At 35.7% G+C, this 15,358-nt stretch overlaps 1 protein-coding gene across 3 annotated transcripts in view; it reads right to left on the bottom strand.

The window, feature by feature from the left end:
* The window catches only part of LOC148951989 (recQ-like DNA helicase blm-1), a 117,165-nt gene that overhangs the window by 83,343 nt on the left and 18,464 nt on the right, over positions 1 to 15,358 (bottom strand). For all 3 annotated transcript variants that reach the window (XM_089089459.1, XM_089089458.1, XM_089089460.1), the window contains exons 3-5: positions 14,283 to 14,834; positions 11,992 to 12,101; positions 961 to 1,687 (exon numbers count right to left, since the gene is read on the bottom strand). In XM_089089459.1, the coding sequence (XP_088945585.1) occupies positions 961 to 1,687; positions 11,992 to 12,101; positions 14,283 to 14,834 (1,389 nt within the window). The remainder of the gene's footprint in view (positions 1 to 960; positions 1,688 to 11,991; positions 12,102 to 14,282; positions 14,835 to 15,358) is intronic.

The raw sequence follows: 15,358 nt of genomic DNA, 5'->3' as shown, positions 1-15,358 counted from the left end.
TCCTCTTGTGCTCATCCAGGAATTTCCCATTTCCCTTAAATCTTTCTTCCGACATCCTTCCACCCAACTCGGGGAAGAACTGTTTTTTTGTATGGCTCTAGACGGTTGGCCGATCTTCGTACAGATTCATCATACTGGAGTATTTTTAAATATGTTTATGTGATAGATAGTGATAACTTACTAGAAAGAACATTCTTGTCGAACAAATTACCCTATAGATAAATGCGCACACAAGTCTAATAATAACAAGCCTGCAAGGAACAAAGGCCCCAGCTGACGACCATTAAACTATACTGATCAACCAGAAAATATAAAGTCTATGCAGAATAATTTTGAAAACAGCACAATGTAAATAGGACATAACATCTTAGAAATAAAACTAAACAAAACCAGAAAAATAAAGACAATAAAGAAACTCAATTAAAACACGAAAATCTACAAAATAAAGACAATAGCCCCCCCCCCCCCCTAGAAACAGAAATTAAAAACATAAAAAATGATCTTACGTGAGCCACTCAATAGCTGAATCGACAGATTCCTCTACGTTTAACTCCATAATTAATCTATGTCCACTCTTTGAAGGTAAATACATTAAATCTATAGCCTTAATATATAGCAAAAAAAAGATAGCGATGTGAATCGAAGAAAGCCAGCACTTAGTTTAGGCGCAAAAGCAGATTTACAACCCCCTCAACCTCAACCACCGACTGAGACTTGTTGATTTTTTATGATTAACCTAATATTTTCAATAATCATCATTACTGCCCTGTATTTGCTGTTATTGCAAACTTTCCACCCTCCCCCCACCTTTTAATTCTTCAAAAAACTCTACATACATCCAAAAATTAATAAAAAGAATTGCATCACACAGGAAATATAGTGTTTGAAGCGTACAAAATGTAGGTTCTGTTTCCTTCTTTTTTCTTTTTTACAATAAACGTTTCAATATAATTGACCTACCATTGACTGAAGACGACGTTGTAGCTCTTCCAACAGCATGAGACCCACTTTGTTTCGAAAAATTGAAAGTTCTGACCGATGTGGTTAGACCATCATTTCTTCCATTCACTACTTGGAGACTTTTCGATACATCTGGAGTGCAATATGAATTGTTGACTTCAAGCGTTTTCGACGCCGTATCAGGAGTAAGAGAAGAATGGATAGTCGTGGTTGCTGCTCGTGTCTTAAATGAAAATTTAGTTTGCCTTTTAACTTCCATGGAAGGAGTATCCCCCATTTTGTCCATTGACAAAGGGACTGCTGAAAGGCTAGTATCTGAGTCAAGATTTAAGCTTTTTCTGGCATTTGAAACAAAAGAGAGTGATCTGCGTAAAGGCCTGATACCATTAACAGCAGGTGAGGAATCAATTATTTCATCCTCCACAGATTTCGACGGTGACGCAGCAGACAACTCTAAGTCTCTCTTCTGTCCAATAAGGTCAAGGAGTTCAACATAGTATTTTTTTGAGAGCTTACAAAGCTCAATGGATGGTATTGATTCTAAAATATTGCAAATATCTTCCATAATTCTTAGTCTTCGTTCTTTGTTTTGCATATTCTCTTCTGAATTATTTGACTGAGCGATTACAGGCAAACTGGATTGAGGTGCTGGTAGCGATTTTGAGGCAGCTTTTTCTGCATTTTCTTCAACTTCTTCATTGCTTGGTGTTTGAGCACCATTGGGTGTCTAAACAAGAAATAAAATAAATAACAAAGTCTCATTTTAGATTCTTTGAATAGACAAAACATAAGTAAAAATATTATTAAATAAATCATTTTTTAGATTAGATTCAATAAATACCTCCTTTTTTAAGAAGTTTCGAAAAAAGCTTTACGTTGTTTTTCCCATACCCCCCCCCCCATCTTTGAAGCAACGGTGAAGGAAATAAACATAAGCTATTGTTTTTAAGTTTAATTGTCGAAATGTTATTTTACAAACGTGGAAGTATTTTAAGATTAAAAAAATACATCTGTGACAAAACGGGCCAGCCTTTTGTGACATCTGTCATAAGAGATCGCTGATGAAGATACCTTGGCCACGTACTGCGTATGGACAATTTCCAGCTACCAAATGCAACGCTCCACTAGCAACGAACAGGTTTACACCGGAGAGGCAGACCCAGAAAAACCCTGCGCCGACTGTACCAGACAGATCTACATAAACTGCACACGCCAATCCAAACTCTGTGGGAGGAAATAATGGCAGTATCAAACGAAAGAGAGGATTAGTGTCTCCTTCCTGATGCCCTGGGTGTCTTTGGAGATACTGGCAGATATAGGGTCTAATATAAGAGAAAAAAAAATGGTTAGTTTAAGAAAAGTTTTTTTTTTTTTGAGGCAGTATCAAAACAAAAACTTAATTTGTGTGGTTGTTTTTTTGTGTTTTTTTTTCTTTTTTTTTATAGGCAAGCAGCACGCATATAACGTCATAAACCAGTAAAGCGTTAAAAAAAAAATCCAAAAACCTTTATCTACTACGGTACTTGAAGGTCAAGATAATTCTACGTAAAGGAGGTGCTACTTATAAAACACTAGTTTTTGCCAAAAATTAGTTCGAGTAATTTTTCCACTGCACAGAAAGATAAAAAAGGCAAGGAAGTGGTAATAGAAAATTTATGTGGAATGTTGAATAGAATCGAAAATTTATTTATGTTGAACAGAATAATGGGTACATGTATGATATACGCCCTACCTAATGTTCTTCTAATATGTTTCTCTGACACTCAATCCTAATGAAATTATTTGAAAAAAAACTACGTTTTCTAAAGAGTTAAAGAGGCTGAGTTACAAGTTCGAACCTTAAAACGTATAGGGATTCGGAGGTACAGTTGGGGGGCTGCCGCCCCCCAGACTCCCCGCTTTCGCAGCCTCATTTGTTAAGATTTTTTAAGTACTGTAGCCTACAATCAGTTGGTCGTACCAACACGAATGAAACTGTTTCAATGGCATATTTTTTAAAACTTCAGAGAATTTGCCAATGACGTTTCAGTTTGTTACAATTATTACTACAAACCTCTCTCTGTACAAGGTATAGTTATGTATTCAGTGTAATTATGTGTAATGGAAAAATAGATTAACCAGAACCTAGCTGAAACTAAAATGCTTGTTTATGCCGAGGCCTTCTTCTGTTCCCATTTTTGTTTTTGTTCAAAATTGTTAAGTTCATCACATTATAGCTTGTTATCGGTTAGGGAAAAATCTCCTGTAAAAAATCCAGCAAACAGGCTCAGTACTGTTTCTAATCAAAGAGATGCAATAGGATGTTCTTACGGTAAAAAATTCAAGCAGACTTCGTTCGTGTTGCAAAGCATTTCTTTGCAAGGGAAAAAGCGGGGGTTGAGGGGGGCGGGAGACCCCCAAAATAAAAATCCTAACAAAAGAGGCTGAAAAAGCGGGGGCTTTGGGGGGCGGCAGCCCCCCAACTGTACCTCCTAATCCCTGTATGTTTTAAGGTTCGAACTTGTGACTCAGCCTATTTAACTCTTTAGAAAACGTAGTTTTTTTTCAAATAATTTCTGCACGTTTTTGTACAGTTTATTACTTACTATTGCTTGACTCACTGTTAACTGATCGTGTCAGGAATTAAAGTTGGGGGGCTGCCGTCCCCCAAGCCCCCCGCTTTTGAAGATTCTTCTGTTAAGGCTTTTAATTCCTGAATAGCCTACTCAAATCAAATGCACATTAAGACTTTCTTTTTTAAACTTTTCTTCGAGCATGTGGGTATACGGCATGTTATCAAAGCAGTGAAGACTTACCTGTAAGCTGAAGGCCGACTGTGATATTCCTCTGGAGAGGCCTGTTGAGCCGAAAGATTTAATAGATTGGATTTAAAAAAGAAACTGATTTTATTTTTTAAACTTTAAATTTAAGAGATACAACTTTAAATTCAATATATAAAAAATTTACTCTGACGGGGAATCGAACCCGGGTCTTCCGCATGACAGACAGGAATAGTGACCACTGTACTATCAGAGACTCTTTTTAAATTATTTTTAGTCTTTGCAATCTATTTTCGACGCAAGCAAATACAAAGTAAGATTTTCGTTTTTCGACAAAAAAAACTTCCGGGAAAGAGCTGGAATTTTCGGAAGCTTGCAGTTGGTCTTGTCAGGTTAAGAGGACTATTTTGATCTAATTTAATAATGAAATACTATGCTTTTAGGAATTTCAAAAATTAAAATGGGCTCTTATAGGAAAACGAGGTTTTTCGTAAATTTAAATTCGGGGGATAATTTTTTCGGTCTGAAAATATCAAAAGGCCCTAACAGGTCGAATTCCGCTTCGAATGAGTCCTCATTCACCTGGATCCGTTGCCAACTGTGACCTGTAAGCGCGACTGATAAAAAAAAAATTGATGAACATTAAGTGGCTATATTTGGTTTTTAGAAAACAAGGAAGGAGTGATCAGATTGAGTTCCCAGGCCCTTGGAAAGCTTATCCTCTAAATTTCAGCCCGGAAAACGTTAACGGAGGGCTGTCACGGGAAGGTTGACACTTCCGGCCCCACTTCCTCCATGAAGACAAAATCGGAGGGGGGTGAAATTTCGTATGTGGTTTTGTTTGAGCTTATGCTACAAAGTACAATCACCGCCATCTCTCTCCAGCCACTAGGACCAGAAATCGCTTAACATTGTGGTGGGTCGCCTCTTTAAAGAGGCACAAGTGTGCCTCCTTGATATACAAAAGTCAGATAAAAATATAATACTTTAGAGACAATCTTTGGCTATTTATTTACACATTAGGGGGGGGGGAGTGTAGCGGGTCTACATGCCTAATGTGTTAGGTACAATTATTCTGCATATTAAGAAGTAAGAATTGTTTTCTAAATTCACATTGCCCAAATACTTTACCCCCACCCATATGTGCAAATATATAGCCCGAATTATATATTTTCCATCTATTCTGTCACTTTTCTTTGTCTTGTCTCACGTTAAGCGGAAAGAAACTAACGAAAAAAACCGGTTCTATAATGCTTCAATGAATGAACAACTTGAGAGGTAGGGAGTATATCATACAAGTACCGAATAATGAAATATTCTATACTACGGCAAGTTTACGATTGCGTCAGCTAAAAATCATTCAAAGAACAGTTTTAAATTTACGCAAACCTTTTGTTCAACTATTTATCACCATTTTTTAGCTGCTTATTAGGGAAGAAAAGAAAAATCAGAAATTTCTAACATTAATTGGTATATTTGCGTTTTCCTGCAAAAACAGACGTGTATGAATTTCACATGATACTTCATGGATGCAACATGACAGTTAGCCGTCTGTGTTGAAATATTTACTCTGAGCTTAGTGGGAAACACCTTTGATTTTAAAATAAGAGAAAGAAAAACTAAAAAAAAAACAATTTTGACCGGTCAAGAAATAGAATTTTACAAATTTAATTTATGAAAGGCCATCCTGTCTTCTAAAGCCAAAATCATAGGCAGCGCAATCGCGCTGCCTAAGTAAAGAACGATGTTGGCACACTGTATTATTTATTATTTTTTTCCTTTAGACCAGGGCACTTCGTATCGAAGAAGTTGTCGTAGAAACTTCGAAAAAGGCTCATTCAATTGGAAATTGAGTGGCTTGTGCCCTTTTTAATAGTCGAAATGATTGGAATGCAACTAACACCCCTTCCAAGCCCACCATTTCCCCAAACACATCCAATCAAAATTTTGAGATAGCCATTTTGTTCAGCGTAGTTGATTTCCGGATATAAATTTTGTTTTTGAGGAGGACACTCCCCCCCCCCCCAGCCCTCAGGGCAATGGTTGTAAGTTATGCCCTGGGGGTATATAAGGTTTTTACAGAAAGCGTTGTCGTAAAAACTTCAAAAAAAGTTCATTCGATTGGAAGTTGAAATGGCTAGTGCCCTTTTTAATAGTCGAAAATGATTTGAAGGCAACTAACCCCCCTCTCCCGCCCATCATTTCCCGAAACACATCCAATAAAAATTTGGAGATAGCCATTTTATTCAACGTGGTTAAAAATCCTGGAAATTAGGTAGTTAAGGATGGCAACCCGTCACAGTCCCCAAGATAAGGTTTATAAATTATACCCTGGGTGTATATCAAGTTTTCATAGAAAGCGTTGTCGTAAAAACTCACACCTTTTTAATAGTCGAAAGTAATTGGAAGGCTTGGCATTTTTATAGTAAAGATCGATGTGGGTACAATGTATTATTATTATTATTTTCTTTTTTTTTTTTCTTTTTTTTAGACCAGGGCACTTCGTATTGAAGGAGTTGCCGTAGGAACTTCGAAAAAGGGCTCATTCGATTGAAAATAAAAAGGGCTGATGCCCTTTTTAATAGTCGAAAGTGATTGGAGGGCAACTAATCCCCTCCCACGCCCACCCTCCCATTTGCCCATTATGTCTAAAAACTAAACGTTGCATTAAGATTAAATCAAAATGCAGTGTGTTAATGCTAATTCCCAATAAGCCATCTCAACAGTGTCCCAAGAACGAATGAGGGTATTATGTTCAAACTTTCGGGGCCACTTCTGCTCTTAAGATTTGGCCAAATCAAAATAGCGTAAGTGTATCCAAGCTATCAAAAAAAGTAAACAGATTTTTTTACAAATGCTATCAAGTTTTCCATTTCAGGTCAATTAGAGGAGGTATGAAACTAAATTAAACACTACTATTTGTGTCCAGATTTTTAAAAGGGTGTATGTTGTTAAAAATAGCTGAAAATTTTCTCCAGCATACAAATAGCAGGCCTTAGCAGAAATTAACATGAGTTGGGATCAAAACCCCGATGCCTTCCCAAGGCCAGAACATAATTTGCCCTTTACTGAACAAAATACAAATTAATGTGCATAGTCAGTTTAATATACATATACCGATATTTAGTAATCAAAATGTTAATATTGTTTGATTTATCAAAGTTATAAAAGTAAAAACATTTATATTTTTTCAGTAAAGTGCAAAATTATGCTCTGGCCTTGAGAAGGCATCGGGGTTTTGACCCCTACTCATGTTAATTTCTGCTCGTTTTGAGTTTGACTCGGTTATTTGTTGTAACTTAAGTTCGTTTTGGGTTTCATTTATTTATCAATGCTGATTTGTGGTAGTTCCACGCTTGGTAGATTATTTGATTTTATTTTTGCTCACTTTTCGTTTAATGGAGTTCTTTACTTTTCTTTGAAAAACTTATTTTGTGGAAAAAGTTTTTTAATTAATATCATACAATGACTTCTTTTACAGAATCATATAAAGGTATTTTATTATTTAGTGAATTTTTTCAGGATCAAATCATTCCATGCCTTAATTCATCCGTAGGCACATCACAGCTTCCTTTCCATAGTGGTTAGATAAATTTTAAATCCGATAAAAAAAATTGTTCCCATTTAAGGCCTGAGAAGTCTGGCGTCCAAAACATTCAACTTTATTTGAAATTTATGTCTACTTAATGCCATATTTCAGGCAGTGTCGTATTTCAAAGATTAAGCTGTATGAAAAGTACGGTTCTACCCCGCTTTATTGGGCAATTAAATATAGAAAAAACAAGTTTTTTTAACTGAAAGTAAGGAGCGACATTAAAACTTAAAACGAACAGAAATTATTCTGTATATGAAAGTGACTGTCCCCTCCTCAATGCCTCGCTCTTTACGCTAAAGTTTTATTGTTTTAAAAAATAGAGTTGTGAGAAAGAGTCAAACTTTAGCGTAAAGAGCGAGGCGTTGAGTAGGGGGCAGCCCCTTTCATATACAGAATAATTTCTGTTCGTTTTAAGTTTTAATGTCGCTGCTTACTTTCAGTTAAAAAACTTGTTTTTTTATTTAATTTCTGAACGTATTTGAATTTATGCAGGTTCTGATTTTGGCTCACCGTACATGAATAATTAAAACAAAATTTACATATTAATTTTACTTTTTTTGGGGGTTAAATGGCTTTCTCGAAAGTTGTTTAATTTTATTTACAAACGTTTTTATTAGTGATAAATACACGTAACTTGCGAATTAACTTGGGTAGCGAACTTCTATATTCGTATATTTTTATTAGGTTTATTAGGGGGTTTGACCCCTAGTCAATACCTCGCTCTTTACGCTAAAGTTCGAATTTTGTTCCGATTCTTTAAAAACTACCCCTTAATCACAAAGGCTGTTAATTAGAATAAATAGCTCTTATAACAGTATTAAAAAAAACTTTAGCGTAAAGAGCGAGGTATTGACTGGGGGGCGAACCCAATCATATACGTAATAATTTCTGTTCGTTTTAAGTTTCGATGTCGCTCCTTAATTTCAGTTGAGAAAATTGTTTTTTTTATTTAATTTCTGATCGTTTTTTTTTTAATAATGCTGGGAAATCCGGCGCCCCCTTCATAGCATTGTCCCTTCCCCCATGAAAACTTCCTCCATGGAAAGATCCTCCCACGTAACCCCAGACCCCCCCCCAACTACCAGATTAAATCCCCCTGAAAACTTCTGTATACTTCCCAATAACCAACACTATATGTAAACATTGGCCAAAGTTCATAGCTTGCAGCCCTTCCCCCGGGGACTGTGGGGGATAGAGTCATCCTCAAAGACATAGTTATTATATTTTTCGACCATGCTGAACAAAATGGCTATCTCAAAATTCTTATCGGGTGACTTTGGGAAAAAAATGAGCGTGGGAGGGGGCCTAGTTGCCCTCCATTTTTTGGGTCACTTTAAAAGGGCACTAGAACTTTTAACTTCTGTTCGAATGAGCCCTCCGCAATATCCTAGGACCACTGGGTCGATACGATCACCTCTGGGAAAAAAAAATAATAAACACGTATCCGTGATGTTTCTTCTGGCAAAAAATACAAAATTCCACATTTTTGCAGAAAGGAGCTTGAAACCTCTACAGTTGGGTTCTCTGATACGCTGAATCTGACTATGTGACTTTCATTAAGGTTATGTGACTTAAATCAGCCTCATTGGACGATGAAAAGAAGTACCCAGAAGTCTAATTGCCTTATTTTGAATTATCTGAAGAGGTTGCAGATGGACCCTAAATGTGTTGAGATAGATTACAGGGCAATAATTTAGATATGATTCAATTAGAGAATGGTATAAAATTTTAAGGATGGAAAAAGGAAACACATGTTTTAATCTATGAAGACAACCTAACTTATGGGCAAGTTTCAATCTCAAATAATCAAAATGTTTACGAAAGGATAAAATCTCATCGAGAATAATCCCAAGGTAACGAAATGAATTTACTCGTTTCTTAAATCATAAATCAAGCAAATTTTCTCAGGCGAGTAACTTTTGATGGATACTAAACTTGATGAAACTTAAATATTTGAAATCAGCATAAAAATCTGATTCTTTTGATGTATCTATTGGTATTGAAATTGCGTTTTTTAGAGTTTCGGTTACTATTGAGCCGGGTCACTCCCTACTTACAGTTCGTTACCACGAACTGTTTGATAACGAGAGAAAGATTGAGATGGCTAGGACACGTCCGGTGTATGTGCAGTAGATAATACAGTATGTGCAAAGTCTTGATGCACAGAGGGATTGTTTGAATAATGGCTGGCTTTTGAATAATGCTGTATCATTGAAGTTGAAATGTCCACAGATAGTGTCTGAACAGGATTTTAGGTATTCGTGTGACTAGCCGTATAGCAGACGAAAAACTGTACGATCAATGTGATTCGACCCCTCTTTGTACGGCTATAATTGAAGAATGTTGAAGATGGGAAGACTCCGTTTAACAGATGAAGGATGATAGATTTTGAAAGATCATACTTTTGGCCATCCGCCTAAGCCCAAACGAATTCGTCTTCGAATGGACTGGGAAATGGACATAAGAGATTTAAAGGAAAATAGAGATTCATGTTAAAGGATAAAAAGTGAAGTTTGGAATAGGTTGAGACGGTGAGGAACGTGCGCAGATGTCTTGGCCAAAGGAGATTGATGCTGTAATAAGCTGTTAGTAGTGGTAGTAGCACTAAAACTAAAATTCGAGTACAGCTTAAACTAGGTTCTCTAGTAGTCCAATTTTTTTCTGAGCAGAAGGCGAAATTGTTGTCTACAATATTTCCAAATTTAATGGAAACTCAGTATAGACAAAACTACTATTATTCATTTTTTTATATTTATTTTTGTAACAAACCAGTATTTTGTTTACGCCTTTGAAAGAATCTGTCTATCCCTGACGAAGCTATCCCAGCAATTTTGATGGTCAATTTTCACAGAAGTGAATAAAAATAATAGAGATATTAGATTAAAAAGTATTAGCCACTACGGTATAATTTTTTGGCTACAACAGTTTTTAGAGCAAAGGATCTTAATTCGTAGAACTGTAATCATAATTCTAATCATTACAAAGTTTATTTAGAGACTGAAAACAGTATTGGGTCTGCAATAATATTTCTATCAATATCGATATTCCTAATAATCTAAATTAGGCCCACCATACACCAAAATAAAGTCGAAAAATAGCGTACTGACGCTTCAGCTCAAAGTCAATGTTAAATCTAAGTCAATGAGTAGATGCTGAATACTTATCAAGTACAAAAAGAGGGATGAGAGAGATGAATGTTAGAGAGAGGAGAAAGAAAGAAGGGGGAGAGAAAAGAGAGTAGGCCTTAAAGAATAAAAATAGAACAAGAAAACAATCCGCTATTTGAGAGTCAAAATCTCTCCATTAACTTTATAATATTAATAACTGATGTAATATTACTCAAGCAAAAAACACAATAATAAATTGTAAGAGAGTAGGACTACTTTGCCAGCAGATTCTAAGATTCATTCATAGCTTTCAGAATGTCAAAGTATAAAAGTATTTTCTATACCTTTACTGCATGAATTTGGAAAAAATGAGAACTAATCGATAAATCATGAATTTGATGGTATCAGAGCCTTTAAAGTACTATGTAATACGATTGTATATACAGATTCACTGTTGAACAAACCTCATAGCCGCACATATGCCTAACCCTGCATAGGAAATCAGAGAATCTCTGGATAGGGTATCACAGATTCGTTCATAGACAGAGTGGGTCTTACGCCTCAATAAGCAGGTTATAAGGTCTGATTATAAATTTTGAGGATATCTTTCAGACTATTTTTACGGATCTAAGGGATCTACCTAATATATACATGCAGGAAGGGGAGGAAGGGTTCTGGTGCATATACTCTCGAAAACAACCTCTAAATAATCGAAAAAAATCCAAAGATTGCCTATATTTTCCACATAATTCACCGTCTTGCGGTTTCTCAAAGTTGCGCCCTCCCCTCAAACAAATTTCTGCCTTTTTCCTCTTCCTTCTGTGTTCAGGTGTTCAATTCTACATATCTCATGCCTGAATGAAGCAATAAGGAGAGTTGATAAGCCTTGAATTCATCTAAATTCACTTCAAAACATTTGATCGTTGGAAATTCATTCCTCAGCTGATCTTTCTTGAAACGTCCATGCCAAAGGGATTCAGTACCTCTGTGGTAGAATGCAACCAGCAATTTGTCGTTCTAAAAGTCTCCTTCAATCAATTTCGAGCAAACCTCTGCGTAAATCCTGCTACCAAACATGGCTCTCCGAGTTACATTTTGATTTCGACAACCCTCTTGGCACTATTCCAGATGATTCAGGAAAGAGCGAGTAGGGATGGCTGTAGCAACACCGAAGCAAATAATTTTTATTTAATAGTTCATTCTAATTATAACAACATCAAAGACTGACTGCTAACTTTAAGGAAGTCATCTGGCGTCAATGTCTTCCGCCAGTACCTCCACTCAACTCCTTCTAAGGAGCTCTCTCCCCCTGTGCCAACATTCCTCAACTTAAGAATCGCAATCTCCTTGAGAATATTAAGGGGACAAGGGAAACATACAGGCAATAAGCTTGCTCTTAATATCTGCATTAATAAAGATCGAAAAACAGAGAGCTATGACTTACAAATTATGAGCCTGCGACTCATCGGGCAGTATTGATGCACTTGTCCCTGTGATACATTATCATATTACAGTTATTTCCATGGCACTGCCATATATTTCTACTATATTACATAATCAAAACACTTACAGCATTAAACTCCTGGGGCTCAAAAGATCCAAGCCGTTCTTCAAAACAATCGTCATCATCAAAAAAATCTCTGAAATCTTCTACGGAAAGTTCTTCGCTATAGTCTCTTGCTGAAAGAAAGAAAAAACAAATTCAAAATACAATATCATTTGCCCAATGCCCAAAGTTCACGAGACATGCAAACAAAATCTAGAAAACCGTCAATTATGCGAAGAGATACCGTTTATTATAACTTAATTAACATAGTATATTGCCCGTTCTATGCGCTTTAGAGGATAAATAACCAAAAACGCTAAATTGAGCTCTATATGTTTTTCAACTTAAATGCTGATTTTCATGTTGAGTCGATCGAAAAATTTTGTTGGCCTTTACCTTTTCAATCCATAAGTCAAGGAAAAAAAATTCGGTGTCTATTAAGCAATCATATATTATATTTCTGACTCCCTATTTTCTTTCAGTTCCTATTCAGTTCAATTGACCTGTTTCCTTATCATGAGATTAGCTACATTTTGAAAAAAGGAAATCCAATTTTTTTTTGGTTTTCACGTAAAATTTGGTTTTCTCCATGTGCTCCTTCAGTACAAGGACAAAACAGAAAGTTTATGGATTACCTCCAGAGGAACAGTAAAATCAGTCATCTCTCTACAAAGGGTACCGGCTGTAAGTCTAGCCTCCTTTTCCGTAGTTTCTAAACTTTCGGGCGTTTAGTCTAGCACTTATAAAGATTCATTATCATAGATTTTCCTCCATATTAGTATACTATTTTCACTCCCCCCCCCCCTCTAATCAAAGGGCATAAAGAAAAGAAATTCAGCGGACATGTTGCAATCTAACATCAACTTATCTATTCTGGGACACCATTCTTTTAGGCATTTTCAATTATCTTAAGGATGACGGCTTGTCAATACTAACCAAGACAGTAAATCAATTAAACTTGTACTTTTCATCAATTAGTCAAAGCTTATCCCCCTTAAGGGACATCTTCCCTTTTTTCTCTTACAAATTTGTCTTATTTTTATCCAATTATACATACACCATATTGAAATTGGAAACAAAAATCACTTCTTTCAAAAGACCTAGCACCTGTCCATACTTTCCCTACACTAGCACCTGTTTACACTTATTCCTTTTACAATACATTCTTTGCTCAGTTGTTATAGATAATATCGATTTATGACGTTGATTTTTTGCAAAAATTGTGTTGTGTTTTATTTGATAAACAAACGACCTTAGCTGGGCCTTCTTTGCCTGGGATAGTTGATTTTGAGTAGAAATGTATTTCCTCTTACCTGAACCTTATGGTCCGTAAGGGTCTGTTACAACAGGTTCATTTAATTATTAAAAAATATCTCATTTCTTTAAAAATAAAAGAATAGGTGAATAATCTACAGCATACAGAAACATTGAAGGAAAAATCATAGTGATCTCGAGACTGAGATAAGATACTATAGTGTTTATTTCCAAAAGCTAAAACATTCACCTCCAAATTTAATTCAAATTATTTCTGAAAGTCGGATTCCCAGAAATATTATTTCCTAGTATATATTAGTTTGTTTCTGTAAATTTTACACTTCACTCTTTTCCTTGTTTTTCTGAACATGGCTTGGTCATTTTCACAGGCCTTTAGCGTATCCAATTAGGTCTTTCAACCCTGAATAAACAAGAAAGAACTTTCCAAGCGGAGACAAAGAGTGACAGAAACTTGTATTGAAGCATTACTAGTGCTGTTTCGACAGTGTTATAAAGTGCAACAAAACAGCCAACAACAATTTTACTGTGAAGACCCCAGGACTAAGGGGGCAGTACTCCCCTCACTTATAGCATAAATTATGATTGTTTGAAATTCAAAGCTGCTCTTCACTTTCATACATAGAAGGTTTTTTTTTATTTCAATTCATTTTTAAATCATAATCTTGAATATGAGGAGGTTTGGGATTACCGTGCCCCTCAAACTCTATTGCTTTCGCCAAAAATAGTTTTTCTAATGGTTCGGTTTGGAAATAAAAACGCTGTTTCAGCGATAACACAAAATTTTGTTGTTCTTTGATTGATTTTTTACAAAGAAAATACGTTCTAAAGATCTAAGAAAAATTCAAACCTTTTCATTGTGGTTCCCCTAACAAGCAGCACAAGATAAGCATGTTATGTACGATGAAAGTGATAAAATTTGTAATGGCTAACTACTAATTTAAATTTATTGTTTCTACTTTATTTAATTGAAATAGAACAAAAAAATACATCTACAAAATACAAGAATTTGGGAACTGTCAAAATATATATCGATTTAATACCTTTCAAATCCCGTGGATCATCTAAAGTGAGCGGTATATCCTCATCTGCTTCATCACTGTCAAATGTTAACCGATTGGGTTTTTTATCATTCATTTTTGCGTTAAAAACTATACTTCCATCATCGCTTAAACATTCTTCTATTTTTTCATCGAATATATTCTTATGAATTTCTTCAGGCGAAGTTCCATCCAAAAGCGACTTCTCCTGTGTCAAATTATCACACGTTTCCTCCGTTTCCTTGGGGGGCTTAAAAGTTTGAATAGGAAGCATTTCAATAGTTTGCATATTTGCAATGATATTATCAAATTCAGCATCTAATGTATTCGGTGGCTCACTATCCCAATCACCCCAAAATTTTGTCTTTTCTTCTAAAACAGACAATTTTGAAGCAGGCGGCGTAACTGGTGGTTTACTCGAGTTCAAAGATCCCTCTTTTGAGAAGAAGGGGACTTTTGGCTTAAATTTGGAGGCAGAACTGGTCCCAGTTGATGCTTTACTGGAAGAGCCAACATCGCTAACAGTTGAATCGGCAGAAATACTTTGCCTCTTAGCTAGAAAAATCAACAAAAATCTACATTATACGCTGTATTTGATATAAATATGCTATACATCGATAGCATACTGTAGGCTATATACCACTATGCACGGGACACAAAAAGGCCGTATCCAGAGACAGGGAAAGGGAGTCCCATAAAAAATCCAAGAATCGCGGAAAGTTATTATTATTTCCTTTGAGCGAAATCTCATTTTGACCCCTCCCCCTGATATTTCCTGGTTTTTACAAGTATTGCATACAGATAATCTCTGCTTGTTTTAATGTTACTCCTTGCTTTCAGTTGAATAAACTTGTTTTTTTTAATATTTAATTTCTGATCGTTTGTCACATCATACCCTGGCCTAACTAAGATATGATGTGGGGTATCGGCCACATAAACCCCCAATTTCTTGCCGATAAATTGTATATATCTATAACTATAAATTGGTCGGTAGCATCCTGATTTTTCTTTCTTTTTTTTTTTTTTTTGCTTAATAATTAAAATTGTAGATCGTAATGAAAATTTTGGACAAAATTTGG

The sequence above is a fragment of the Artemia sp. Qi Xiang Cuo genome, chromosome 5 (genome assembly GCF_049724085.1).
Source record: "Artemia sp. Qi Xiang Cuo chromosome 5, ASM4972408v1, whole genome shotgun sequence".
NCBI lineage: Eukaryota > Metazoa > Arthropoda > Branchiopoda > Anostraca > Artemiidae > Artemia > Artemia sp. Qi Xiang Cuo.
Note: the sequence above shows the minus strand (reverse complement) of the source record. Positions and strands in the feature narration are given on the sequence as shown.